The 27,170-nt window shown below is 50.1% G+C and overlaps 1 protein-coding gene across 18 annotated transcripts in view; it reads right to left on the bottom strand.

Moving 5' to 3' along the window:
* The window catches only part of TPM3 (tropomyosin 3), a gene marked incomplete at its 3' end in the record, with an annotated part of 72,101 nt that overhangs the window by 38,837 nt on the left and 6,094 nt on the right, over positions 1 to 27,170 (bottom strand). For 4 of the 18 annotated variants that reach the window (XM_083591493.1, XM_083591497.1, XM_083591481.1 and 1 more), the window contains exon 1: positions 16,938 to 17,157. The exons of 8 other annotated variants lie outside the window; for them this stretch is intronic. In XM_083591493.1, coding sequence (XP_083447619.1) covers positions 16,938 to 17,069 — 132 coding nt within the window. In that variant the 5' untranslated portion in view covers positions 17,070 to 17,157. Of the gene's footprint in view, positions 1 to 16,937; positions 17,204 to 27,170 lie in introns of those variants that run through there. 6 more of the 18 variants (XM_083591490.1, XM_083591496.1, XM_083591491.1 and 3 more) reach the window with 5 other exon arrangements.

Below are 27,170 nucleotides of genomic sequence, written 5' to 3' on the forward strand. Positions count from 1 at the left end.
CAATGTCACAAGTGCCGTTCTACTGCTGCCACAAGCACATAAGAGGAGCCCTGCTGGTTCAGACCATAGACTCATAGAACTGTAGAGTTGGAAGGTGCCCCCAAAGGTCATCTAGCCCAGCCCCCTTGCCAGCATCCTGTTCTCACCGTGGCCAACCTGCCATCCGTAGGAAACCTCCCCAAAACCAGACCTGAGCACAGCAGCGACTTCCCTGCTTGTGATTCCCAGCTACTGGTATTCAGAGGCTTAGTGCTTTCATCAATGGAAGGAGAAGGCGGCCATCGTGGCAGCCATGAATTTCATCTAAGCCTCTTTCAAAAGCTGTCCAAGTTGGCAGCGATTGCTACCTCTTGCGCGAGGGAATCCCGTAGCACGCTGCAAAGAAATGCTTCCTTTTTGTCCATCCCCAAATCTTCCAGCGTTCGGCTTCTTTGAAAGACCTCAAGTTCTAGCGCAGGCAAAGAACAATTTACGCACGTTCCCACTGAAACGCGACCACGCGCCAAACCCTAAGTGACTTTAAAAATAGCAAAAAGACCACAGGGAGGGCAAAAAGGCACGAAAACAGCACCCGGCAATCGCAGAAGCCCTTGCACCAACCATTGAGGCCTGTGGAAAGCTGGAGTTTGAGGAAGGGGGTTGAAAGGGGAATACTCTGTTGGGGTTTGGTGTCTGGTAAGTGCTGCTGGTTTTTTAATGGGGGTTTTCAAGGATTTCCGGAGGTTTAAGAGGGTATTTGCAGGCTTCTCCAACAGTGTTTCAAATACAGTCATACCTCACGTTACGTTTGCTTCAGGTTGCACGTTTTTAGGTTGCGACCCGGAAGTACAGGAACGGGTTACTTCCGGGTATCACCACTTGCGCATGCGCAGACGCACAAAATGACGTCGTGCGCATACGCAGAAGCGGCGAATCGCGACCCACGCACGTGGGTTGCATTCTTTTCAGGTTGCGAACGGGCCTCTGGAACGGATCCCGTTCACAACCAGAGGTACCACTGCATATGCAATTTCGCTTAAATGCACGAGGCCTCAGTTATCTTATTATTTATTAAATTTATTGGGACAGAGGGAGGAAAGCTTCTCTTTTGCATATCCCTACCATGCTCTCCCAGCGCTTCTTCACAAAACTAAAGAGCCCCGTCTCTCTGGCATCAAGCCCAATGCACCAGGCATCGGGCAGCCACAATCAATGCTGTACTGGCAGCGTTTAGGACCACTCCTTGCAGGCTGGACGGGAAACCTAGGAATTCTCCACGGAGCTCCCCCACTGCCAGCAACTGCGATGTCACTTCCTGCAGACCCGTCCAGGCCCCCTTTGTCAAGTGCCCCCCCCTGGGACCCCGGGGACAAGAGCCAGACAGAAGATTAAGAAGCTGATGGGAAGAGAAGTGTCCTGGGCAGCCAGGCAGGCGTGGGAACAGGGCCAGGGCTGCCCTGGAGCCAAACAAGAAAGGGGGAGGAGAGCTTAAGGCACTCAAGGAGGCCCAGAGCCAAGAGATCAGGAAAAGCTAACTCCTTCTGCCAAACAAGCCCTTGTCAGCACAAAGGAAAGCAGGCTCATGCCCTGCGGCCTTCTGTTTGCGGAGCCAGGGAGGGGAATGCTTGACTCCACGGCTTGCTCTTCTCCACCATCCCTCCCGCTGCAATGCCATGCAATCCTCATTCCCCCAGGTTTTGAACCGACAAGGTGGTCTTGTCCAGTGCCTGAGGACAAGAGGACCCTTCCCCAATTCTTCTCTCCAACCTCCCTTGCACTGTGGAGCATTTTTTTAAAAAGTGTCAAACCTAAAGGTAAAGGGACCCCTGACCGTTAGGTCCAGTCGTGACCGACTCTGGGGTTGCGGCGCTCATCTCGCTTTATTGGCCGAGGGAGCCGGCGTACAGCTTCCGGGTCGTGTGGCCAGCATGACTAAGCCGCTTCTGGCGAACCAGAGCAGCGCACGGAAACGCCGTTTTACCTTCCCGCCGGAGCGGTACCTATTGATCTACTTGCACTTTGACGTGCTTTTGAACTGCTAGGTGGGCAGGAGCAGGGACTGAGCAACAGGAGCTAACCCCGTCGTGGGGATTCGAACCACCGACCTTCTGATCGGCAAGCCCTAGGCTCTGTGGTTTAACCCACAGCGCCACCCGCCTCCCGTGTCAAATCTAGGAGGGATTAAAATCCAAACTCTGCTACAAACATCTCGCTGGGGGAGCTGATCTCTCTCAGCCTGGCTTACACCACAGGGCTGCTATGAAGATGAAATGGAAGGGGAAGACCATGTACACCGCCCCGGGCAACTCACAAAAGTAGGAGACAACTCTCCAAACTCTGGAGTTCTCCAAATGATGTTGGAAAAGGCCCATCAGACCCGGCTGAGGGTGAGAGGCGATGGGGAGTTGGGAGTCCAGAAATACATGGAAGGGATCAAATTGGGGGATCCATTTACAGCACAGTGACAGCCAAGCTGTAATGCGTTAGTGGAGGCGTTAGGGTAGGAGGGGAACCATTTTTGAGCCCAAGGGCCACATTCTGTCCTAGGCCACCTTCCAGGGGCCATATGAACCAGGCCAGAGGCCAACGTGGGTAGTGGAACCAAGGCTTTACCTTTCTACAGCTGGCAGGCTTCTATGCACGCCCTTTTCTCATTCTCTATCCAGGAAAGGAAGAGGCATTATCAGCACTCAGGGATACATTCCAGGCAGGTAAAAATACTCAAGACAGGTGCATAGCAGAGCTGGCAAGGGGTGTGGCCTGAGGGAGAGTCCTACGGGACAGAGATCTGGAGTAGGGCTGGGCGATATATCCATATCTTGTCCAAAACTGCTTTGAAGTCCATATCATGATATTGGTCACATAGTTTTTGACCTGGCAACATTGCGTGAATCAGGATGTGAGCTATGCAAAAATCACAATATGGGAAAAACTGTAAAGCCAGCCAACGCCTCTACATAGATCCATCCTTATTTCAGACATTGTTATGTATCAGTGTAATGTTTAGCTGGCGATATATTGTCATGCTGAAAACCAGATATTGCCCAGTCCTAGTCTGGAGGGGAAGATTTGGCCTCCAGGCCCCTAAATTCCCCACCGCCTGCATTCCCTAATAGACTTGAAAGAGAAGTGCCCCCAATTTCAGGAATGGGGGGGACTCCCTTAGGTAGTCGCCTAGAGATTTTGTAGGAGCGCCCCAGGCGACCATCGAAACAGCCCTTGCCAAGCTTGGATTAGAATGCCTGCTTTGTTTTGGAGCCTTAATTTGCCATCAATCGGATCGCTCCCTATTTTGGAACGGCAGATGGCATTCTATTTATACACACTTGGACTCTCGGTACCAAAGTTAAAACTTCTCTTCCCCCACCTCGCCCCCCAAAATGCAACCTGAACAGCAAAGTCAACGAAAGAAATGTTTTCCCCCACAATCCATACAGCAAATTTGCTATATGTTCACTCGGCATATCTGTGCATAGGACTGCTCCTCTCCCCAGGCTTCACCCAAAGGCTTTCATCTTCAGAGTGTCCTTAGATGAAGTAGCCTGGAGGAGTTTTGAGAGATTAACATGGACAGGCTGTGTCCACAAAACCCACGAGCGTCACAGACCAAAGCGAGCGAGAGAGAGGGAGAGCAGTGGGAGAGAGGGTGTGCAAACCACATCTCAATCCTAGACGAGGAGACTCCATTTTGGTGCACATAGCTTTGAGCTGAGGTCATGGAGGAACTTAAAGTGGCACAGATGTTCGAACAGGGCCCCACAGTCCGCCCGAGCGCTTCTGTACCAGGGTGCCAGTCACAGACACAGGGCTGTGTCACTCGGGGGCTCTCCTTCGATGCCACCCCCCTCCCTGGGATCTGCTTTGACTTTCTCACCCTCCACCACTCAGGCCTCTTCCACCACATGTCTGCACTGCACTCAGTTTCGCTCACCGCACAAGGCAGAAAGCGAGCTCAGTCTGTGGGTGCTCAATAGCAGTGTGGTTATCAAACCAAGATAAAGACTCCCCCTTCCCCACTATCCCCAGCCCCAAAAGGCAAGCGACCAGGACAAGATCCCAAAATATAAAGAAAGACTTGCCGATTGCCTCTTTGTTGGCGGTCAATTAAAAGTGCCCTCCAGTCACCAAGGATCACAGCGCACAACATTATTTGGGAAATGTTTCTTTGAGATCTGCCTTTTTTGACTCTGGGGGATTAGGGTACCCCGGGCTTCACACTGGAAGAGCCAGTGTGGTGTAGTGGTTAAGAGTGGTAGTCTCGTAATCTGGTGAACCGGGTTCGATTCCCTGCTCCTCCACATGCAGCTGCTGGGTGACCTTGGGCCAGTCACACTTCTCTGAAGTCTCTCAGCCTCACTCACCTCACAGAGTGTTTGTTGTGGGGGAGAAAGGGAAAGAATGTTAGCCGCTTTGAGACTCCTTCGGGTAGTGATAAAGCGGGATATCAAATCCAAACTCTTCTTCTTCTTCTTCACACTCCAAGGGAACCTTCAACTCACGATGCTGAGGTTCCTCAATCCTGTCCTAGACATATGCAGCTGCCTTATCATCAGTGTTGGTACTTAAGTTGGCGGCTGCTGTTTTCAGTAATTGAGCTTCTAGCCCTCAGCACCACAGATACATTATCCTGGGGGGTGGGGTGGGCGGGATTCAAGCAGCAAGTGCTCAATTCAGGAGGGAGATTGAATAAAAGCAACTAACAGGTTATGGGAGAGGCCTTGCAAAAACTTGATCGTTCAGGAAAGGCAACCTAGGTTTCATCAGGGCTGCATACACATCAAATGTTTACGGCACAGGGTGCTTCTGAAGAATCTTGGGAAGTGTAGTTTACTCCTCACAGAGTTGCAATTCCCAGAATCCTCCAAGAACTACAGTTCCCAGGATTCTATGGGAGAAGGCAAGTGTCTGGAGTGGAGTGTATGCAGCCTAAGTTGTGGAATTTAGATTGCTAAAAAAATAATAATCAGCATTTGGGCAACAGCCCCAGCTATTGAGTTTCCAGAACACAACATCTGTGCAACACCCTGAGCTTGCTTCAAGCGGCCAGAATGGAGACGCAGGACAATTCTGCCTTGGGGCTCTTCAGATTATTATCGCAACAAGCCTGCATGCAGCCACAGGTCAGTGCAATGCCCACGAGCTTCAGCGACGCAGGAGGGGGCGAGAAGGCAGAACCCGGGACCTGATTGCTTGAGAACAGGACTGCCTGCAGTCAGATTCAGCAGAGCTTTCAAGTGGCGCAAGACCAGATGCCTCTCTGACGCCCAGCTGCGTCTGAAGGCCAGAAACTCTGAGGAACGACAACGTGGGTGATCTGGGTGGGTCAAAGAAAATTCTTGAGAGTTTCCCACCCACATCGATGTGTTGTCCCCCTCTACTCCACAGTCCCCCCCCCAAAAAATCCATCAGCTTCCATCTGGGATCCACCACGAAGCCGGGTCACCTAGCAGCCCCCTCTTCTCACTTGCCCACCTCAAAGGATTTCTCTTCGTTGGCGGTCAATTAAAAGGGGTGTGCACAACAGTTATTTGGCAAGCGTTTCTTTGAGATCTTTATCGACACTCTGGAGGATTAGGGAACCCCGTACTTCTCACTCAGAAGTAAAATATAAAGCAGTATAGAAATGAAAAATAATATTAAATTCCACTTAAAAATAAAATGGCGCCCGGACATCCCGTTGTGGTGCCTGTAACCCAAGTTTAAGGTGCCATTTGGAGATTATCTTATATATCTAAGTTTCTGTTTCCAAGCGATTTCTGCTCTGCATAAAATTCAAAGGAAATACATCTGGCTATAAGCACATTTGCAGACCTAAGTTACCGGTTCGCTGTCGCAAGATATGGAGAGAGATGCTGCTTCTCCAAGGAGGGAATCAGGCCAGCTCATGAATGCTTGACAGCTTGCCTGCCACGACAGCAAAACAAAACCTCCACAGAAGAAGGAAGTGTACCACTGAATGCTAGGAAGCTATTGGGTCTGTTTGTGGCCTTTCTAAAAGCATGAATGGAAGGCCTGCAATGTTAGAAACTCAAGATATATAAGCTAGGTGCCAAATGGCTCCTTAAACCAGGGTTACAATCGCCAAAATGGAGTGTCTAGTTGCCATTTTTGGGGTAAGACGGCTCTAAAGTCTTGTTTTTCAAATGATGGACTGACCGGGATTGAATCTCAGTTAAACATCTGGCTAGTTCAGATGACAACCATAATCTAGGTTAAGAGCTTAGAGAACTTGAAGCAGAAAAGCCCCTTGATCCAGGGACAGTCCACACATATATATAGGCCTATTCCGACCTCTTTTTCTTAATGGTGACACGGACCATTCATAATGTAGGGATATTCTTCACAACTGTGAGCAGGGCAGAGGGGTGAAAACAAGCAACAACAATTAGCTATAAGGTTGTTCACTGCTCCTGCTTAGGCTGCACAGAAAAAAAACATTTTGGTTCCTGAAATTCATTCTGATTGTGCAAATAAAATATAACTGATAGAATTCTGCAGGATGTGTTGCTAATGTGCGAAAACAGTCAAGATCCAGTGATTCCCCAGGGATGGAGATGTCAGGGGAGATGTCAGGCGCCATCCTGGTGCCCAGGCATCTTCACTTGGTCGCAAGCTGCCGATAGCTAGGTGCAAAATGCGCCTGACTAATTTCGAACATTGATGGCCTGGGAACAGAGGATGTGAGACTAGAAGGACCTGTGGCTTTGATTCATCAGGGTTCTTGCCATGTTCTGTCAGGGATGCCCCACTCGCTCTGCTATTATCATCAAAGTTATTACCTGCCCTTCACCAGGATGTCCCAGGACATGTTACAACAATTTTTTTAAAATCACATTTTTTAAAGTTAAAAAACTGAATTAAAAGCATAGTACAGTCACAGGACAGCCCTGAAAACACATCTCAGACATGAGGATAAAGAGGTACGTCTTCAGCATTCGCTAAAAGTTGGTTCCACAGTGAAGAGGGAATTCCACAACTTAGGGGCCGCCACAGTGAAGGCCCTCTGCTGTACCACCACCACCCAAACCTCTGAGGTTCACAGAACCACCAAGAGGGTTCCCTTTGCAGAGCTTAACATGCGGAAGGGTCTGTAGGTAAAAAGGCAGTCTTTCAGATATTTGGAGCCCCAAACACTAACATTGGGCACCTTGAATTGGGCCTGCAAACAGAACTGGCAGCCACAAACAAGGGGAGACTCATAAACAAGGCCGTATCGTACCCCACGAGAGATTTATGTTCTCTTCTGCCAAACCTTGGCTCTCCCCTGCGGTCATTTCACCAAAGTTAGGCATCTCCCGGTGACCAGGCTGCTGTGCAACTGGGCTGCTCTCAGCTAGCTTGAAAGGAAGGCTGGGGGGGGGGGTGCAAATGGCCAGATAGCTGCCTCCTTCCCCAGACTAGCTGTCTCCCTTGTTCAGATGCCATAAATCTTCACTCTTGGCTACAGACCTGCTGACAAGTTACTTTTCCAGCAAGGCGACTCATCCCAGACCAGGAAGCCAGTGGGAGGTGGAGGGAAAAGAGAAAAAGAGATGGATTATATGCATTTACTACCTAGTTTTTTTGGAGGGTGCCAAGTGGTTTAAAAGCTACCTTTGGGGGGGGATTTCATACTGTTATCCGCTAAGAGGGAAGTCAACTTGAGAACAAGTTGTGTGCCAGCTTCAGCAAGTTAAGAACTTGGAGATAAAAAAACTTATAGGGAGGATTTTTTCTTAAGGGTATTAAAGCCTCGGCTGTTAATCCAGACCAGTTAGCTCAGCAATCCTTGCAATGAATTAGCCAGCGAGCCAAGGATCAAGAGTCGATTAACGAGGCATCGCATGGACACAAGCAGATGGTGAGATGGAGATTTTAGGGCTGAAGCTCAGCCTTGGCCAGCCAGGTGCCACCCCCACCCAAAAAATAAGATGTTATGGACTGCAAGTCCTATAAGCCCCAGCCGACACAAGCTGCAGTTACAGCAACTGAAGCAGGAGCTTGAAACTTGAGGGTCCTGTTCCAAACTGGAACGGGGACTTGCAATTCCAAAACAACAACAGCTCTACCGTAGCAGTTTTTAAGGTAGCCCCGGGTGAAAAGCCAAGCACCAGCATCCATTTGCCAGGTATTTGGTTTCCAGCTGGCACCTACCCCACACCCAGAAACACCAAAAATATACAGAGGGGCAGAATATGCCAAATGAGCTCAGCCGCTATTTAAACTTTTTTTTTAGGTTTCTAGTCCCTATGGGCACTTGGAAGAGTTTTCCCGTGAGGCTCAGAAAGGCGACTAGAGAAGCGAAGGGCTTCTGAAAGTCAACGGGAGTCTCCACCTAACAGCAGTGTTTTTATTTCAAAAGTTGCTACTCGTCCACCTCCCAGGATTTTGTCCAAGGTGCCAATGCAAGACTCGAGATGTTTGCTGAGCTTGCTGACGTAGGCTCCATCTGCCCCGGTAAAGCGGCGCGATACTGCTTTAAAACAGCCGTGGCTTCCCCCCAAGAATCCTGGGAACCGTAGTTTAAGTGTGCTGAGAGTTGTTCGGGGATCCCCCCGCTCACGTCACAGAACTACATTTCCCATAGTCCCTGGGAAGAGGGTTTGGCTGTTAAACCACTCTGGGAATTGCAGCTCTGAGAGGGGAATAAGGAGTCTTTCCTAGCAACTTTCAGCATCCTTAAACTACAAAACTCCCAACATTATTTGGGGAAAGCCATGACTGCTCAAAGTGGTATCATCCTGCTTTAAATGTATAGCTTTAGGACTATATGGGATTGGCAGAAATGACTGGCAGAATCCGAGACCAGGGAGAAGAGTCGGTGGAAGAAGATTGGAAGAAATTTAAAGACTATCTACAGAAATGTTGTAAAATTAATGAGTGTTAGAATGATGTTGGATTGAAATTAAGTGGTTTCCAGCTGTAATGCTTTAAGAGAATATGAAAAAAAAGGATTATAAATAGGTAATAATATAATGGTAAGGATTTGCTGAACTAACAATCTGGGGTGGAATACAAAAAAGGGAGGTGTGAGGAGGTCCGGGAAACAAGTTAAAGGAAAATAAGCAACTGGAAATTTATGTGTTTTTAAATTTTCTTTATTCTGTATTTTTGTTAATTATTTGTTTTTTCTCTTTTTATTTTTTATTTTATTGTAATATCATAAAAAATCTTAATAAATATCTTATAAAAAAATGTATAGCTTTAAGGGTGTTTTTGTTTTTTTACAATCAAGTGGTATATAGCTCTTACAAAATAAATTAAATGTACAGCGCAGATGGGACCATATTCTATTACCTTAAAAAATGGACCAAGCCTGAGAAGCCTTATTCCACCTTCTTTCTGTTCCAAGGGGCATAAGAATGTGAAGTACATAGGAAGGGGCCCTTCGGAATGAGGCAGGAAGCCCATCTATTCCAGCATCCTGGCTCCCCCAGAGCGGCCTGATTTATTCAGGAAGTCCACAAAGCAGGATATAAAGGCAGTAACCCCCCTCCTGCCTTCGTATCCCAGCAACTGGTATTTGGAGTCATGCTGCCTTTAATCCTGGAAGCAGCAAACATTCATCGTGACTAGTAGCTATTGATAGCCTTTAAAAAAACACACACAAAAACCTGGTATTTGCACGTCAATATACACTAGACAGTTATCTACGAAAAGGGGCTGAGATGTTAAAATCACAAATCAGAAATGGTTTCTTTTATCAATTCTAATCTGAAAAGCATTTGTGTCACCCAATTTAGGGATATTAAAATATTTAAAATACAACCCAAGCATGCTATAAAGGAGCCACTTCCAGACAACAGAAATACAGTCAATTCCTTTCAGAGATCCTAAGCTCTTTCTTGGCATCTTGAGTTACTAAGCTCCAGCTGTTTATAAACATCTGCATATCCTTCTGTAGCTACAGTCACTAGAGTTGGTTTTATTATAGACATGGTTGCATGTCCAGCATTACACTCCAAGAAGATCCATTGAAACTGATGGACGTGACTAACCTGGGTCTGTTCATTTCAATGGCAGCACTTATCAGATCGCCTTATCTCCCATGCCAACAAATGTCCGACCTTGCCAGGCTTTCAACATTTTCAAAACGGAGGACATCCTCTTGTCACAAGTGTCAGCTAGAGAGAGATTTCTTCACACTAAGCATACACTGACTGAATTCCATCAGCTAGCAAGATTTGTACTTTTTAAACTCAAGGCTCCTTGCCCTCAGTGTTTTGAAGCCAGACCAGCGATGCCTCAGAAGGAGTTTTTTTTTGCAGTAGAGGGATAAAGATTCAGTTCCCTATCTGTTTCCTTATTGCTCCCAGGCAGGCGGAAACTGGGTTCTGCAAAATACATTTGCACTTATCTGAGCTTATTTTAAAAAAAGGGAAGTGAGCATGCAAGCAAGCAGCAAGAACGAAGAAATTCAACGGGGAAGCGGCCAGCATGAAGAAAAATTATTGCCTGCGATAAAGGGGATGGGCAGGCAATTAAGGAGAGTCTCATGCTGCAAGACAGATGCACTTTAGATCCAATACCTAAGCACCCTTGAAGATAATCTGGTGTTAGAAACCAGCTGTGAGCAGTATCTGGTTTCCTGAACAGCAGCCCTGACAAAGAGACAAGGCAGGCATTGGTACCAGCCAGCACAGCCATTTGCTGCCCTATCAGCCAACAAAAGCAGCCAGCTGTGGCCCAGAGCAAAACCAAGGCTCCCAGGCCTGTGGTGCAAAACTACACAGATCACCCAATGATTTATATCTAGTTCATCCCAACAAGCCAATATCTGCGTCTTTGGGTGATCTACGTTCTCAAGGAAAAGGGGGAGAGGGAAGGAAAGCTCACCAGAAGCTCCCACAGAGCCTTTCGCTCCTCAAGAGAGGTCAAGTTAAGAGTTAGGGCTGGGTTTGCAGCCCCTCTGCTCCCAATGAAATATCACGGGGCCTTTCAATGCTGTTTTGCATGCGCAAAAATTCAGGGGCAGACACACTGCTTCATTTTCAATCGGGACACGTCCCATGGCTTTCTGCTGAAACCCTGTAACTTTTCATGCCTCAGCTGAGACTGGGATAGCTCTGTTAGTATGGCTCATGGGTTCGAGCCCCACATTGGGCTAAAGATTCCTGCACTGCAAAGAATTGGTTGATCTTCATGATCCGTTCAACTCTAAATTCTAACTGCGCCAGGGATTGTGGGGCGTTGGACTAGACACCCCTTCCAACTCTGCAATTCCATTACTTTTTTTTGGGGGGGGGGGAGATTCCCACTTTTTTTGCACCCATCCAAATGACAAGAACACGGCAACACTGGGGAAACATTGCAGGACTACCAATGCAGCAGAATGACTTCTGAGGAGGTTCGGTGTAAATCCACCACTATTGCACTACTGCAGCATCGACGACAAGTTGCACAATACATGCCCCCCCCCCCAAGTCTGGAGGGACCCCCTAGAGCAGCCTTTCTCAACCTGTGGGTCCCCAGATGCTGTTGGACTACAACTCCCATCACCCCTGGCTAGGAAGGCCGAGCTCAGGGATGATGGGAGTTGTAGTCCAGCAACATCTGGGGATCCCCAGGTTGAGAACCACTGCCCTAGAGAATACTCACCCATTGTAGCCTCCACCCATCATCATGGAGGCAAAGCAGAGATTGCCAGGGGAAGATGACCCCTTGCTTTTGGATTCAAGGGACACAAAGCTGGTCAGCCTTGATATCGTGTTCTAAAAGTGCCCCACTCCAGAAAAGCAACCAGATTCTTCAGCCACCTATTATGGCAGCTTTCACCAACCTAACGCCCCTTGTCATGTTTTGGACTACAAGTCCCATCAGCCCCAGCCATGCTGGCCAGGGCAAAGTCCAAAACAGCAGGCTGCACCCACTGAACCTAGCAGGGTTTGCATCCAAGCCAGGGGTCAGCAAACGTTTTCAGCAGGGGGCCGGTCCACTGTTCCTCCGACCTTGTGGGGGCCGGACTATATTTTGAAAAAATAATAATGCACGAATTCCTATGCCCCACAAATAACCCAGAGATGCATTTTAAATAAAAGCACACATTCTACTCATGTAAAAACACGCTGATTCCCGGATTGTTCGCAGGCCAGATTTAGAAGGTGATTGGGCCGGATCCAGCCCCCGGGCCTTAGTTTGCCTACCCATGGTCCAAACAAACTGATGAAAAGAATCAACCATGGTTCTGGCCATCGCTGCCCATAATGGCTGCTGCTGGGGCTGCTGGGAGTTGGAGTCCACAATGTCTGTAGGGGTGGCCAGGCCAGGTGAAGGGCTGAACTACACACCACGGGGGAGTTCTGCGAATGGATCAATCTATGTCAGAGCAGGGGGGTGGGGCCGCAGGTCTGGATAAGCTATCTCTGCAAGATCCAGAGCACTGCCCAGCTTTTACCAGCGATCACAATTCCCTCCAGCAGGGCGGGCCGTGGGCAAAGCCTGCCTCTCCCCCCACCAGCCTAAACTGCCTCATTTCCTGAGCAGGAAGCAGAAGGGCCACCCCACTGCGTCCAGGAGATCCCTCTTGGAGGCGGCTTTCCGGGAAACGCCTTTCAAAGGAGATCTATGGTGGAGAGACCCCTTGGCCTCACTCTCAGAGGCCCTTTATCCAAGACTCCCGAAGCTGAAGCACAAAAGGGGAGCAGCTCTGAAGGATTACAGCCCACCCTCCCACATCAGGCCACCAGAAAGCCTTGCCCCAGGCCAGCCCTAATATTTCCCCCTGCCTCCCCGCCCCCAAACTGGCTACTGATGTTCTGCCCTGCAGGCAAACTCAGGAATGGGGAAGGAAAGCAAATATTGATACAGAACTTAACAAAGACTATCCTTCGGCATTGCCGTGTAAGCCTCTAAGCAACGGCTTGTCTCTTTCCACTCTGTATTTTCATATCCATTTATGGGTAGTGTGGGTTGCTTGATTAAAAAAACAACCCGACTTAAAATCAAATGTCTGCATAAACAGGAAGGTGTTTAAAGAAGGGAAAAAGATGGGAGGCCTTTTATCTGCCCCACGTGTCCATGGATTGTATTTCATGCCAACCCTACTAAGAGTAGACCTATTCAAGTGAATGAACATGACTAACTAGAGCTCGTTTTTCCAATAGGTCTACAGCCCTCTGATAATAATTGGGTTTTTTTTGGGGGGTGTACTTTCTTGTATTCTATTATTGATCTCTGTTATTGATAGCTACCTAGAGTAATGCATTTAGGCACTCAAAAAGAAAGATCACACACACACTATGGAAAAAACACAGACACACCCCAGCAGCTACCCAGAATTCCTCACTGCTTTGCACCACACATTATTCCCCACCAAACATGTGTTCCACTAAGGATAGGACTTGCGGTCTCTTCTGGTTCCTATTTGCGGGGCGGGAGGGGGTGCATTTCTGAGCCCAAGGGCCACATTCCCACATGGGCAATCTTCCAGGGACCACACACCAGTAGCGGCCAGGGCCAAAAGGGGTCAAAATGGGCAGCTTTGCACACAAAATTCAGAGGTTTCTAGACACGCACCTATACATCTCTCTCCAACCAAGCCAATAAGAACAATCACCATTTAAGGACACATTTTCAGCAGGGTAAAGCAGCCAGGGAGGGTCACCAGATCAGACTGGACAGGGGCGTGGCACTGGAGCACCAAGAGGAGAAGCCAGAGGTTCCTCATCCACAATCTACTGCCTACTCAAGGCTCCCAGAATAAGAAAGGATGGGGTGACTTTGCATTCTTGTTTCAAAGTCTCTGCCTTATATAGAACCGGGTGCCTTGCAACAGCGCTCTGGGGTTTCCCCGCACTCAAAGTCTTCCCCAGCCTCTGCTACCTAGCGCTTTTCAACTTGAAATGCCAGGATTCCAACCTCATAAGTGCCTGCTGGATCAGGGCCAAATCCCCATTTAGTCCAGCATCCTTGCAGAGACCGCCGAGATGCCTGTGGGGAACCCTGCGGCCAGGAACCAACCGAGCACACGGGCCCTCCCCGCTCTTGTGGATGCAAGAAATTGGTATTCAGGTACCATGGAGGAAGAGGAGAGCGAGAGCTCTGTTGCCAAGTTGTGGGCCCACCCTTATGCTCGGCAAGGTTGATGCTGGGCACCATTGGCCTCAATTCACCCACAATTCTCTCCTGGAGCTGCTCTGTCCATCCGGCCGAGAGCACCCAACCCCTCCCCTGCAAACCTAGGTATTTTGCAGCCTCTGATCTTCACGCACGATATAATTAAAAGGCACGGGGTTCACAACAAGATGTAACGCCGCAAGCTTTTTAATAAAAGAGTCTCCTTGTCCCTGCTTGGGAGAATGAGAAGGGGCTGTTGTTGCCACGCCCTGCTTCGGGGCTTCCTAGTATACCTTTGCACTATACATCAGAGTGACAGGGAGGAAAAGAGAGAAGAGCTGCCCTACAGCAAAACAGAACCTCCAGGTGCAGAGGCAGTCTACCCGTGAATATCAGGCACCAGGAACAAAACAAAAGGAAGGCAGTGGCCTTCTCTGGATTGCCTGGAGGGATCTATCCAGCGTCCATTGCAGGAAACGAGATGTTGGGCAGGATGGAGCCTCGGCCTAACCCAGTACGGTTCTTCTGGAAGAGGCAGGATAGTTCCATACAGAACCTCCAAGCTCAAAAGAAGTTTATTTCTGAACACCAAAAGGCTGAAAATGAGCAATGTGGCGGAGGGGCGGTGGCCATCACCTTCACCATTCATTCGTGACCTTTCCAGTTGGGACACAACAGTCCTTATGTTCTTGAGAAAGACGATGACCAAGAATGTAACCACCATGGCAGCGCATAGTTAAAACTATGGAGCCCGCTCCCGCAGGAGGCAGTGATGGCCACCAACCTAGACTGCTTTAGAAGAGGATTAGGCACATTTGCAGAGGACAGGGCTGTTGATGGCTACGAAACACAACTGCTATGCTCTGCCTGCACACTTGGGAGGCAATAATGCTTCTGGAAACCACTTGGTGTAAACCACAGGAGGGGAGAGTGGCTGTTGTGCTCAGGGGTGTTTGCGGGCGTCCCACAGGCATCTGGTTGACCACTGAGAAGACAAGATACTGGGGCAGATGGGCCCCTGGTTGGATCCAGCAGGATGTATGTTCTGATAGTTACAGGCCGACTAGTGTTCAGGGAGCACTAAACATGCATCACCTTCCTCCTTGGTAAGGGGCTTCTAGAAGCAGCTAATTAGAGACCAAGAGGGAAGAAGACAGGGGACCATACCACTGTTTGGATGCTAGACTTTCTACCCAATCCAGTGGGAGTCTTATGCTGCACAGTTCACAGCCGCAATGGTTAAATAGGAGCCTCCCACGTTTCAAGGCAGAATACCACCAAGAAATTTTCAAAAACACCAGTCGCTAGGGGATTAAAAAAACAAACAGGAAAGGAACTCTTGCCTTCATCAACCCCTCACTTAAGGGCTCCCCAGAGGCATCCTGCAAGGGCCACAGCTGGATGATGAGATCTCTCTGGAGTGGCCCAACAAAAGCTCTTCTCAGGCTTTCGTACGTGTGATGGCTCCATTTTAGTTTCCTGGCAAGACCACTGAGCTACTTCCCTATGTGAGGAAATACTAAAACATCTGGGGCTTTTAAAGGAGGGGTGTATGGCAGAGGTGCATAAGATTACATACATGGTGTGGAGAAAATGGATAGGGAAGAAAGCTAATCCTAGAATCTGGGGAGGGAGTATCAGTCAATGAAGCTGGAGAGGTTCAGGACAGCCCAAATGAAGGAGTTCCTTCGCTCAGTAGGAAATCTGCTGCCACAAGATGCAGCGACACCCACCAACTTGAAAACAAAAATAGACGAGTTCCTGGAGAATAAGGCTAGCAATAGCCACTAGCCATACTGACTATGTGCCAGCTCCAGGATCAGACGCTGCGGGCTTGTGCATAAGGCTTTTGTGGGTTCACATGGAGGAGAGGGCTTGGGAGCTTCCTGCAAAGCATCTGATGAGGAGCTGCAGAGGCAAGATGGGTGGGTGGGAAGGATGGATGCAGAGTTAAATGGACCCTTGGCCCAATCCAGAACAGATCTTCTTATGAGCAGAGCTGTGGCTCAGTGGCAGAGCGTCCGCCTTGCGTGCGTAAGGTCCCAGGTTCAATCCTCAACAGGCACCTCCAGGTAAGGTCACAAAAGACTCCCTGCCCGAAATCTGCCGCCCTTCGGTGTAGACAACACTGAGCTAGATGGACCAATGGCTCAGTAGGAGGCAGCTTCCGATGTTCCCCAAACAGAGCACCCATGTGTAGGAGCAGCCTACCCTCAGAGGACGAGGCCTGGCAGACAATTGGGACTCAAGCCCAACCCTTACAGGGTCTCCAGCTGCATCACTGTGGGAAACCTGGAGCCCATGCCTGATGCCTTAAAGGTAAAGGGACCCCTGACCATTAGGTCCAGTCGTGACCGACTCTGGGGTTGTGGTGCTCATCTCGCTTTATTGGCCGAGGGAGCCGGTGTACAGCTTCCGGGTCATGTGGCCAGCAGGACTAAGCCGCTTCTGGCGAACCAGAGTAGCGCACGGAAACGCCGTTTACCTTCCTGCCGGAGTGGTACCTATCTATCTACTTGCACTTGACGTGCTTTCGAACTGCTAGATTGGCAGGAGCAGGGACTGAGCAACGGGAGCTCACCCCGTCGCGGGGATTCGAACCGCCGACCTTCTGATCACCAAGTCCTAGGCTCTGTGGTTTAGACCACAGCGCCACCCGCGTCCCTTACTCAAAGAAGAACCATTGATGGAGAAGGACCATGGCTAAATTTCAGTGGGGTCCTCTCTGAGGGGAACTCAGGAGCCGAGACGGGCCTCCGAATTAAGCCTGCTGGTGGCCTAAAGCAGCTAAGGGCAGGGCAAGGCTTGAGAGCCAAGCGCAGAGGGTTCTGGGAGAGTGGCCAAGCGCAGAGGGTTCTGGGTAGCAGCTGCTGCCCTCCCTGGCCCCGGCCCGCCCGTCCCCCCGGGGCGCCCCCTCGTCCTACCTGCTCCCGGGCGCGGCGCTCGGCCTCCGCCTCCCTCTGCAGCCTCTCGGCTCGCTCGTCGGCCTCGTCGGCGTGCTGCTGCAGCACCTGGATCTTGCGCTTCACCGCCTCGATGGTGGTCGCCCCGGCCATGGCCACAGACTTGCCTGCTTCTCCTGCCCCGGCCCGCCCCTGCTCTCCACTCCGTCCGCGCCGCCGCCGCCGCCGCTCCCGACAGCCCCCGCGCCCCGCCCTGAAATACCCGGGAGGCGGCGCCCCCTCCCGCCTTCCCGGTGACGTCACGCGCCCGCCGAGGGCCCCGGATGAAGGCGGGGCCGCCGCCGCCGCCTCCCTGCCCGGCTCTAGCTCCAGCTGCAGGGTTGCCATGGCAACGGGAGCAGGCCGCCAAGCCAGTCTCGGTTAAAAAAAAAAAAGAGAGAGAGAAAAACCTCAGCATCCTCCTCCATTCGCTCCGCCACACCCACCGCCAGCCCTACCACAAAGGGGAAAAGCAGTGGGGGCTCCTCCAGTGGGGCTGGCCCCTTTGCAAGGGAGGATGGGAGGCAAGAGAACCCTCCCAGCTCCCTTTGTAGGCCTGTTGAAAAGCAATGGGGGTCGCCTGCCAGTGAAGGGCCCATCCCAGTGAAGCCTGCATGCTGCAGATGCACCTCAGAAGTGTCTAGCTGCCGGATCAGGCCGGCAGTCCATCCTGTCCTCACACTGGCCTACCCAGATGCAGCTTGCCGCTGAAATCCATGGGGTTTTGCTTCCAAGGAAAAATAGGGGCCGGAGCAAGTTGGAAGCCCATCTGGGTGGCCCCCCAGCCATGTCGTAGACCTCAAAGCATTCCTACGATTACCATTCACGAGCTCCACCAGCCTGGAAAGCCTAAGAACATAAGAAAGGCCTGCTGGATCCAGCCAAGGGCCCACCGAGTCCTGCATCCTGCTCTCAGATTGGCTGAAGAGACGCTGTGGGAAACCCAGAACCACAAAAGCATTCTCCCCTGCGGCAGTTCGCAGCGACCATGGAGGCAGAGCCGAGCCATTGTGGCTGGTAGCCACCGGCATGGATTTGTCCAAGCCCCTTTAAAAGCCATCCAAGTCGGTAGCCATCACCGCCTCCTGCGAAAGCAAATCCCAGTGCCACTTGAAGAAGCCCCTTTTATCTGTCCCAAATCTCCCAGCATTTAGCTTCGTTGGACACCCACGAGTTACAGTGTTTAAACGCGAACTGAATTGCATTTCTTCTCCATCCCTAACAGGCTTCAGCCCAAACACTCTCCCAAAGCATGATGTGCTAACCATCACACACACACACACACAGTTTAAAAAAAAAGCTTTTTGGCCTTACTAATTCCTCTGACCTTTCCCATCCACTCCTGCATGTTGGCAGATCTGCTACCATAAAAGAAGGGGGGGGGGAGTTAGGAGCCTAGGCCTGAAGACTGCAAGGACAACTAGGTACATATATGGGCACGAGAAATCCAAACTCAACCTTTGCAAAACAGCATCTGGGGTTTTTACTGGGAGATGAAGCAAGGCTGGGAAACATTCCATTCCAGTGAGGTCTTTCTTCTCGCTCACTCACGCACGCATGCACACACATACATCGCCCTCTTACTAGCCTGCTCCCCCTTTCCCTGATCAATGGAAGATCTGAGACTCTAGTTTCCAGAAGGCTTTGCTGCCAGTTATGGCTGTGGGTTACACATATTTGACCAAGTGGCATTTGCCTGGTGTGTCAAGGCACCGCGGGAACATCCAGCTCTAATTTGTATGCCGTTTCCCTTGGAACAAGGCGATGCAGCCGGTTTTAGGGCACGCTGTCCGCCCTGCTAGTCAGAAATAGTTGTGTAGAAGCACCCTTATCAAACTCTGCAGACCTTTCCTGGCTGAGAACTAATAAGGAGAGTTTTCGTTTCAGCAGACAAGAACGGCGCAGGCTTGATCCCACTGTTGGCTCCAGGCGCAAGACTGAAATGAAACACGAAATAACTTAAACAGCCAGGTGACACTCCTGTTTCAAAATCTGGATTCATATCTTGAGGATGGGAATGGATTTGTGAATAAGAACCTGAGAAGGTAAAAAGTTCTGTTGGATCAGACCAAACGTCTGTCTAGGCCTCCACTCTTGGAACCATAAGAAGAACCTACTGGATTGTGACAGTGTTCCACATAGTCCATCATCCATCACAATGGCCATCCAGATGGTCTCAATGGATAACCCACAAGCAAGACCCACACACAGGAGCCAGTCCCCCTCTGACTGGCAGTCAGAAGCCTTACTGCCTCTGAGTGCAGAAGAATGGCACAGCCATCAGAGCTAGCAGCCATTGAAGCAACGTAGGAAGCTATGTTACACTCATTGTAATGCCTAACAGCAGTTTTCTGGGGTTTCACACAGGAGTCTTCCCCACCCCTACCATGAGATGCTAGAGATTGAACCCAGGGGTTTTGACATGCCACTGAATTATGGCCTTTCCCTCTATAAATAAAGCAAGATTCTAGTCCTTATCGTTTCAAGAAAAAGGCTGGTTTAAATAGGAGCACACAAAGTGCTAGATGGACTAGTCAAGCCACTGGTACCATCTAACAGATTGAGGTTGAATCCCGACAAGACAGAAACACTGTTTCCAGGGGTCGGGGGAGAGACAAGGTGTGTGTGGGGGGATTCCCTGGTCCTGAATGGGTTAACACTACCCCTAAATGACCATATGTGCAGCTCGGGAGTAATTTTAGAGGTGCAGGTCATTTCTGAGTCCAGGGCAGCTGTCTACCCACTCCATGTGGTACACCGGCTGAGACCGTGCCTGTCTGCGCACAGTCTCATCAGAGGTACATGCTCTGGTTATGTCCCACTTGGACTACTGCAATGTGCTCTACATGGGGCTACCTTTGAAGGTGACTTGGAAACTACAAATAATACCCTCCTTCTGTTTCCAACACCTGGTAATCCAGAGGCACACTGCCTCTGGCAATGAAGGAGCAAGATTCACCTTCCTTGGAACTTTAAAAAAAAAAGTTTTTAAAAGTTACTAGTTCTTATTGTTCTGTGAAGATCTGCTTGGGGAAACGGTGGGTTTGAACCTGAAGAGTCCCAGATGTCAGAGGGCCGCGCTTCATATAGCTCCTTGCAACTTCTCCACTATACCAGAAAAGGGGAGGGGGGTAATTATGCAATAGTAGCCTTGAAAAAAAATCAGAATAAGTTATGCAAAATAGATTAAATTATGCAAATCACATTTGCATAACATACCCAGGGCGCAGAATTCAACTATTGTTGCTGAGCATGCAATAGTGATGCAGAATTTTGATTTCATTTCATTTTCTAAAAGGTCGGCCCATAGCTAACAAAGCCTTCAGGGGTATAAGTGTGGGGGGCACATAGCATTCCTTCCTTGAGGTATCTGCCTCTCTCCACCTCCCACCCCCACAGCGTCTCAATTTAGCCCTTCAGCCGTAAATCGGCCTGGGGGATGAGCTGCCATCTGGAGTCGGTTGGAGGAAGTCTCGGGAATCTCTCCCGCAAAGCCTTTTTGGCACCCGTCACTCCTTCCTCCCTCCTTCCAGCGGGGTCAGCATACTGATCCTGACTTTGCAATTAGCACCCAAGGAGTGCTGAGCATTCCTTGGCACCGAGGCCCGGCTTCTGAGGTTACTCTCACCCTCCTGGAGCCCCCCTATGGGGCGTCTAAGTGGTTAGGCCGCTCAAGAAACTCGCAGCTAATGTTTCTTCTTGGGCCTTCCTCCCATGTGTTGACAGCCAGCCAGTACCGCGCAGCAGATCTCAGAAAACAAAACCCCACCAGCCCAAGCACTCCATATTTAAATTCCTGGGCTGCTTAATGGGATTGAAGGACCTTTTCCTCAATAACTGTGGAGAAAGGGATGTGTTCTCTGGCCCCCTCTGCTGGGCACATGTGGGGAGGCAGGAACTAGCCGAATCAAGGTGGAGGGGGAATCAGTGATCTGAGACCCCTCCATGTCCTGTTCATTGTGCATTCATGAGTATTTGTGCTCATGATGCTATCGCAGCAGTCATGCGTGATCCCGCTTTCAAAACTATTCGTCCCCTGCAAGAGTTTTGGTGTGGACACACTGCTTTGTTTCCAATGGGTTCCATACCATCGTGCTGAAATCCTCTACATTTTTATAGGTAAAGGTAAAGGGACCTCTGACCATTAGGTCCAGTCGTGGCCGACTCTGGGGTTGCAATGCTCATCTCACTTTATTGGCCGAGGGAGCCGGCGTACAGCTTCCGGGTCATGTGGCCAGCATGACTAAGCCGCTTCTGGCGAACCAGAGCAGCGCACGGAAACGCCATTTACCTTCCTGCCGGAGCGGTACCTATTTATCTACTTGCACTTTGACGTGCTTTCGAACTGCTAGTTGGCAGGAGCAGGGACCGAGCAACGGGAGCTCACCCCGTCGCGGGGATTCGAACCGCCGACCTTCTGATCGGCAAGTCCTAGGCTTTGTGGTTTAACCCACAGCGCCACCCACGTCTTTATACTGTACCACAAATATTCTGGCTACAGTAAAAGAACCCCCAACCCGAAGATAATGTGCAAGCATCTCAGAACAACTAATAAAGCAGAACGATGTGGAGATGATCCCATACCCTCCAACATTTCTCCAATGAAAATAGGGACGTCCTATTCCACAATGATAATAATCATAATACTTTTGTTATTTATACTCAGCTGGGTTGCCGCAGCCACTCTGGGCGGCTTCCAGCATATATAAAAATATTTTTAAAAATTAAAAAAAAATCCCTATACGGCCTTCAGATGTTTTCTAAAGGCTCAGGGGTTGCATAACTCCATTCCCTCCAACATTTCTCCGATGAAATTAGGGCCATCCTAAGGAAAGGCAGGACATTCTGGGATCAAATAAAAAACTGGGACAGCGTCTGTAAATCTGGGACTGTCCCTGGAAAATGGAGGCACTTGGAGGATCTGTGATCCAGAATAAATCTGCTACAGATGCACTGCTGTTGCGTCCTCAGTGATGAGCCAGTGGGCAGTGGCGGTTTGTGTGCTGGACTAGGCCATGGGTAGGCAAACTAAGGCCTGGGGCCGGATGTGGCCCAATCGCCTTCTCAATCCGGCCCATGGATATTCCGGGAATCGTGTTTTTACATTAGAATGTGTCCTTTTATTTAAAATGCCTCTCTGGGTTATTTGTGAGGCCTGCCTGGTGTTTTTACACAGGCCGAATGTGTGCTTTTATTTAAAATGCATCTCTGGGTTATTTGTGGGGCATAGGAATTTGTTCATTGCCCCCCCCCCAAATATAGTCTGGCCCCCCACAAGGTCTGAGGGACAGTGGACTGGCCCCCTGCTGAAAACATTTGCTGACCCCTGGACTAGGCCCTGGGAGAGACCAGGGTTTAAATCCCTGCTCAGTCATGAAACTCACTGGGTGACCTTGGGCCAGTAGAAGGTCACCCATGCAGGGATGCAGCCCCGAGGCACAAACGACCCCCTAAAATTTGCCCAGTGCTGCAGCATACACTTTCTCATCCACTGGCAGCCACCAACTTGGATGGCTTTCAACGAGGATTAGACAAATCCATGGAGAATAGTGAGGCTATCGGTGGCTACAAAGCCTGATGACTATGTTCTGCTTCCAAAGTCAGAGGCAAAATACCGGTAGGGAGAGTTGCTTTTGTGCTCAAGTCCTGCTTTTGGGCTCCTCATTGGGGCATCTGGTTGGCTGCTGTGAGAACAAGGATGCAAGACTAGATGGGTCATTGGCCTGTTTCACCAGCCAGGCTCTTCTTATGTTAAAGGTAAAGGTAAAGGGACCCCTGACCATTAGGTCCTGTTGTGGCCAACTCTGGGGTTGCAGTGCTCATCTCGCTTTATTGACCGAGGGAGCCGGCGTACAGCTTCCAGGTCATGTGGTCAGCAGGACTAAGCTGCTTCTGGCGAACCAGAGCAGCGCATGGAAATGCCGTTTACCTTCCCGCCGGAGCGGTACCTATTTATCTACTTGCACTTTGAGGTGCTTTCGAACTGCCAGGTTGGCAGAAGCAGGGACTGAGCAACGGGAGCTCACCCCGTCGTGGGGATTCGAACCGCCGACCTTCTGATCGGCAAGTCCTAGGCTCTGTGGTTTAAACCACAGCGCCACCTGTGTCCCCTTCTTATGTTAGATGTGTCCAAATTTAATTTGGAGAAAGGGCCATCTCTCCACTCTCTAACTCCCTAACTTCTTATAGAGAACATAAAAAGTCACCCTAGTCAAACCATTGGTTCATCTAGCTTAGTACTGTCTCCACTGACTGGCGGTGGCTTTCTGGGGTGTCAGGGCAGGGTCCAATCCTTAACTTTGTATGTTTATAGGAATATAGGTTACCATGAGGGAGTGCTCTTGCCTTCATGCTACCTTTGAAGGTGACTCGGAAACTAAAACTAATCCAGAATGTGGCTGTCAGACTGGAGAATGGGAGCGGCCACCGGGACTTTATAACAATGGTCCTAAAGGATCTACATTGGCTCCCAGTATGTTTTTGAGCCCAACTGCAGGTGTTGGTGCTGACCTTTAAAGCTCTGAACGGCCTCAGCCCAGTATACCTGAAGGAGCGTCTCCACCCCCATCGTTCCGCCCGGACACTAAGGTCCAGCGTCGAGGGCCTTCTGGCGGTTCCCTCACTGCGAAAAGCGAAGTTACAGGGAACCAGGCGGAGGGCCTTCTCAGTAGTGGCGCCTGCCCTATGGAACGCCCTCCCATCAGATTTCAAGGAGATAAGCAACTATCTGACTTTTAGAAGACATCTGAATAATAATAATAATAATAATAATAATAATAATAATAATAATTATACCCTGCCCTCCCTGGCCAGAGCCAGGCTCAGGGGGATAACACCAGTAAAATTACAGTAAAAACATAATAGGGGGGGAAAACCAATTTAAAATACAGGTTAAAATGCATTTTAAAATGCAGCCTCATTTTAAAAGTAGCCCATAGATCAAAACCATAGGCGGCCCTGTTTAGGGAAGTTTTTAATGTTAGATTTTGTGTGTGTGTTTTAATATTTTGTTGGAAGCCACCAAGAGTGGCTGGGGCAACCCAGTCAGATGAGCAGCATATATTGGTAGTCCCGTGGGCTTCCTGAAAGAACCTGGTCACAGGATGCTGACCAGTGTCACACTCTAGCAGAGCTCCTCTTATGTTCTTCCTAGTGCTATTTTTCTAGAAAAAGAGGTGCCGGAGCTTACCATGAACTTGTTCTCTTAGAATGCCAATGGCACCCACCTCAGAGGTACCATACCTGAGCTCCGGCTGGGGGAAAAAAAGCCCTGGTTCTTACTCTGCTCCACCAAGCAGGATCCAGAAAAGGAAGCGATAGGTGGCAGGAGGTGGCAAAAGCTCAAATGTCCGTCAATTCCCCCCCACCCATAGGCGATAAATCTGTACAGATAATCCCCTCCGAATGCCAAGTGGCAGCTGCTCCAGGCGCTGACAGCCCTTAGCTGCTTGACGGATGGGGCCAACCTTCGCAGGGGAGAAACTCGACGCCATTGTTTTCCTAGAGACTGCCACCAACAATGCAAGGAATAGGGAGTGTGGGGCAGGCTGGCGGGGAACTGCATAACTTTCCCAGCTCTTCCCCGGCCATTAGCGGGAGAGGGCCGGTTGGGTTTCCACTTATCCCAAAGTCCCGCCTGTCAATCTTGGGGCAGATTTGAGGCAAAACCCTTTCCTAAGGCGCAAGTGACTCAGAGTTTCCAGTTGCATCCCGTGCACGAGATAATCCACTTTTAAGGAGAATTTCTCGATGACCTGGGCAGGCAACGTTCTCTGTCCATCTCCCCATTTACAGGAACTGCCTGATGCAAACCGGGGCCATCAGTTCATCTACCTCAATATTGTCAACAGCAGGCATGCTGGTTCCCAAGGGCCACATTCCCCTTATGGGGAACTTTCCAAGGGCCACATGCCGGCAGGGGGCAGGGCCAGAGGCAGAAGTAGGCCGGTTTGTACACATAGTCACACACCCCTCTCTGTCCTCTGTGTGGAAAAGCAGGATCAGAGTTCAAGGACATGTCCCAGCCAGGCAAAAATGCTCAGGGCAGGCGGGTGAAACAGGGCCAGTGAAGGGCCAGATAGGGAGGCCTGGAGGGCCACATTTGCCCCCCAGGCTTGTGGTTCCCCACCCCTGGTCTACAAACTGGCACTGGCTGTCCCAGTCTTCAAATCGAGAGTCCCTGGAGATGACAGGGATTGATCCTGCGACCTTTTGCATGCAAGGCAAATGCTCTACTGCTGTGCTACATCCCTTCCCGTTAGTTTAGGACAGAGATTATGAGAAAATGGGAAAGAAGCATCCCCAACCTGGTGCCCTCCAGACGTTGCTGGACTCCTCAAAGATCGATGGATATGACTTTGTACAACAGACTCCGTATGTTTCAGCCATGCAAAACTCAGAGGTTCATATACACCTGCATGTCTCTGTCCAACCAGGCAATCAGGAGCAGTACCAGAGTTCAAGGACACGCTCCACCCGGGCGTGGAGGCTGCAGAGCTGGGCTCGTGAGGGTGCTATGGCTTGGGGAGTTTCCCGAGGGCCAGATGGGGTAGCCTGAAGGGCCACAGATGAGATTCCCCACCCCCTGCTCTAAAAGAAACCAAAGGAGACTCTCTTTGGCAAACACCTGCCTGCTTGTTCACCTGAACTCTCTCGTTGGTCGCCACAGGCGAGCAGCTGTTGATGATACTAATAGCGTTCACAGTGTTGGATGGTAAGTTAAGCACTGTGGGCAACCGTGGAGCTGTGTTTGAGTTTTTAAGCATAGACAATTGCTGGGGAAAGACCCAGCCAAGGACAGTTGGTTCTCCGGGTAGCTCCTGGCGTTGTGCAACAGCGGTTTGGTGAGCCTAACCGCAACGTTTGCTGGAAAAGATAAGGCTATTTTCAGAACCCGAGTGTTTCCTTTTCCCTCGCTTTCCGCTCCCCACACTTTCTGCCTTTCCTGTCAAGTGGCCGGGAAATTAGGGGGGGCGGTCAATCTCCTTGCCAGCTCATTTCACACCCTGGCACTGTGTGGCTTCCGGGTTGATTTGTCCTCAGGGTGGAGATGGGCAAACCTATCTATTTTGGTTCTTCTCCATTTCTCATTTTGCATATCTTATGTCTGTTTCTCCACATTTCCACATCAGTTAGCAATTTTTAAAAAAAGAAAAACCAGCATTTTATTGCGCATTTCTCTTAAAATATACATTTTTGTGAGCAATTTCCTATAATACACACATTTCCCCCAAAGCAATTTCCCCCTAACATCATGGACATAAGAAGGGTCTCCCCTGACCTCCTTTCTTAAGGTCCTTTAGCGTTCATCCCGATTTGGGGCCAGGCAGCTCTTCAAAATCAAGAACAGGGAAAGTTGGTGCCCATTGGAGCTGGTAGGGCAGGAGTCGGGGAGCCTGACAGTAGGTGGCGCCAGAGCCAATGACAAGCAGAGCCCACTAATTCTAACTTTGCCCCCATCCTTCTCCTCCCTGTGGAGCTCTGGAAGGAGCAACCCTGAGACTAAGAAAGAGGAGGAAAATGTCAGACAGGACCACCTCCCTCTCACCCTTGCTAGTAAGAAAGGGGCAGGTGGAAAGGGGCAGGCCAAGGGCAGAGCGAGGTTTATGGGGCAGTGCCCCATTCACCCCAGTGGCTCAGCCTCTGTTGAAACCATAGCTGTCAAGTTACAGATTTGAAAATAAAGGACCAGCAGCCTCAAAAATAAGGGGTCAGCTGCCAAAATAAGGGATTTTCCGAGCACAGGTATGTTCAACTTCTGAGCCCCTCCGAGCCAAAGGCAGAAAGCCCAGCCAGCAGCCAAACGAAGCCTCAAGCGGTGAGTCCCACAGTGCAGCAACCCAGCAAAGGGGATGCAGCAAGGAAAACCACCGTCACCTCTCCGCTGGGAAGCGCTGAGCAAAGGCGAGTCTCCAGGCAACGCGGCCGATTTGATTGGCACAAGGCATGCAAGCTCCACCCCCCAGTCGTTCTTAGATTCCTTATTGGGTGAGCAACGCAGCCAAGCAACACAGTTGGAGCCTCCCTCCTCCTTGGCCAGCATGGAGGGAGGGAGAGGAGCTGCTACCTTTGATACCTGGGAAATTTAAGAGACATCATCAATAAGGAACAGCAGCGGGACACGGCGCTGGGATAAGGGAGTTTCCCGCCAAATAAGGGACGGTTGACAGTTATGGTTGAAACAGGGGACTGCCCTTTGCACAGCAGGACCCACAG

The sequence above is a fragment of the Podarcis filfolensis genome (genome assembly GCF_964270895.1).
Source record: "Podarcis filfolensis genome assembly, chromosome: 16".
In the NCBI taxonomy this organism is placed as follows: domain Eukaryota; kingdom Metazoa; phylum Chordata; class Lepidosauria; order Squamata; family Lacertidae; genus Podarcis; species Podarcis filfolensis.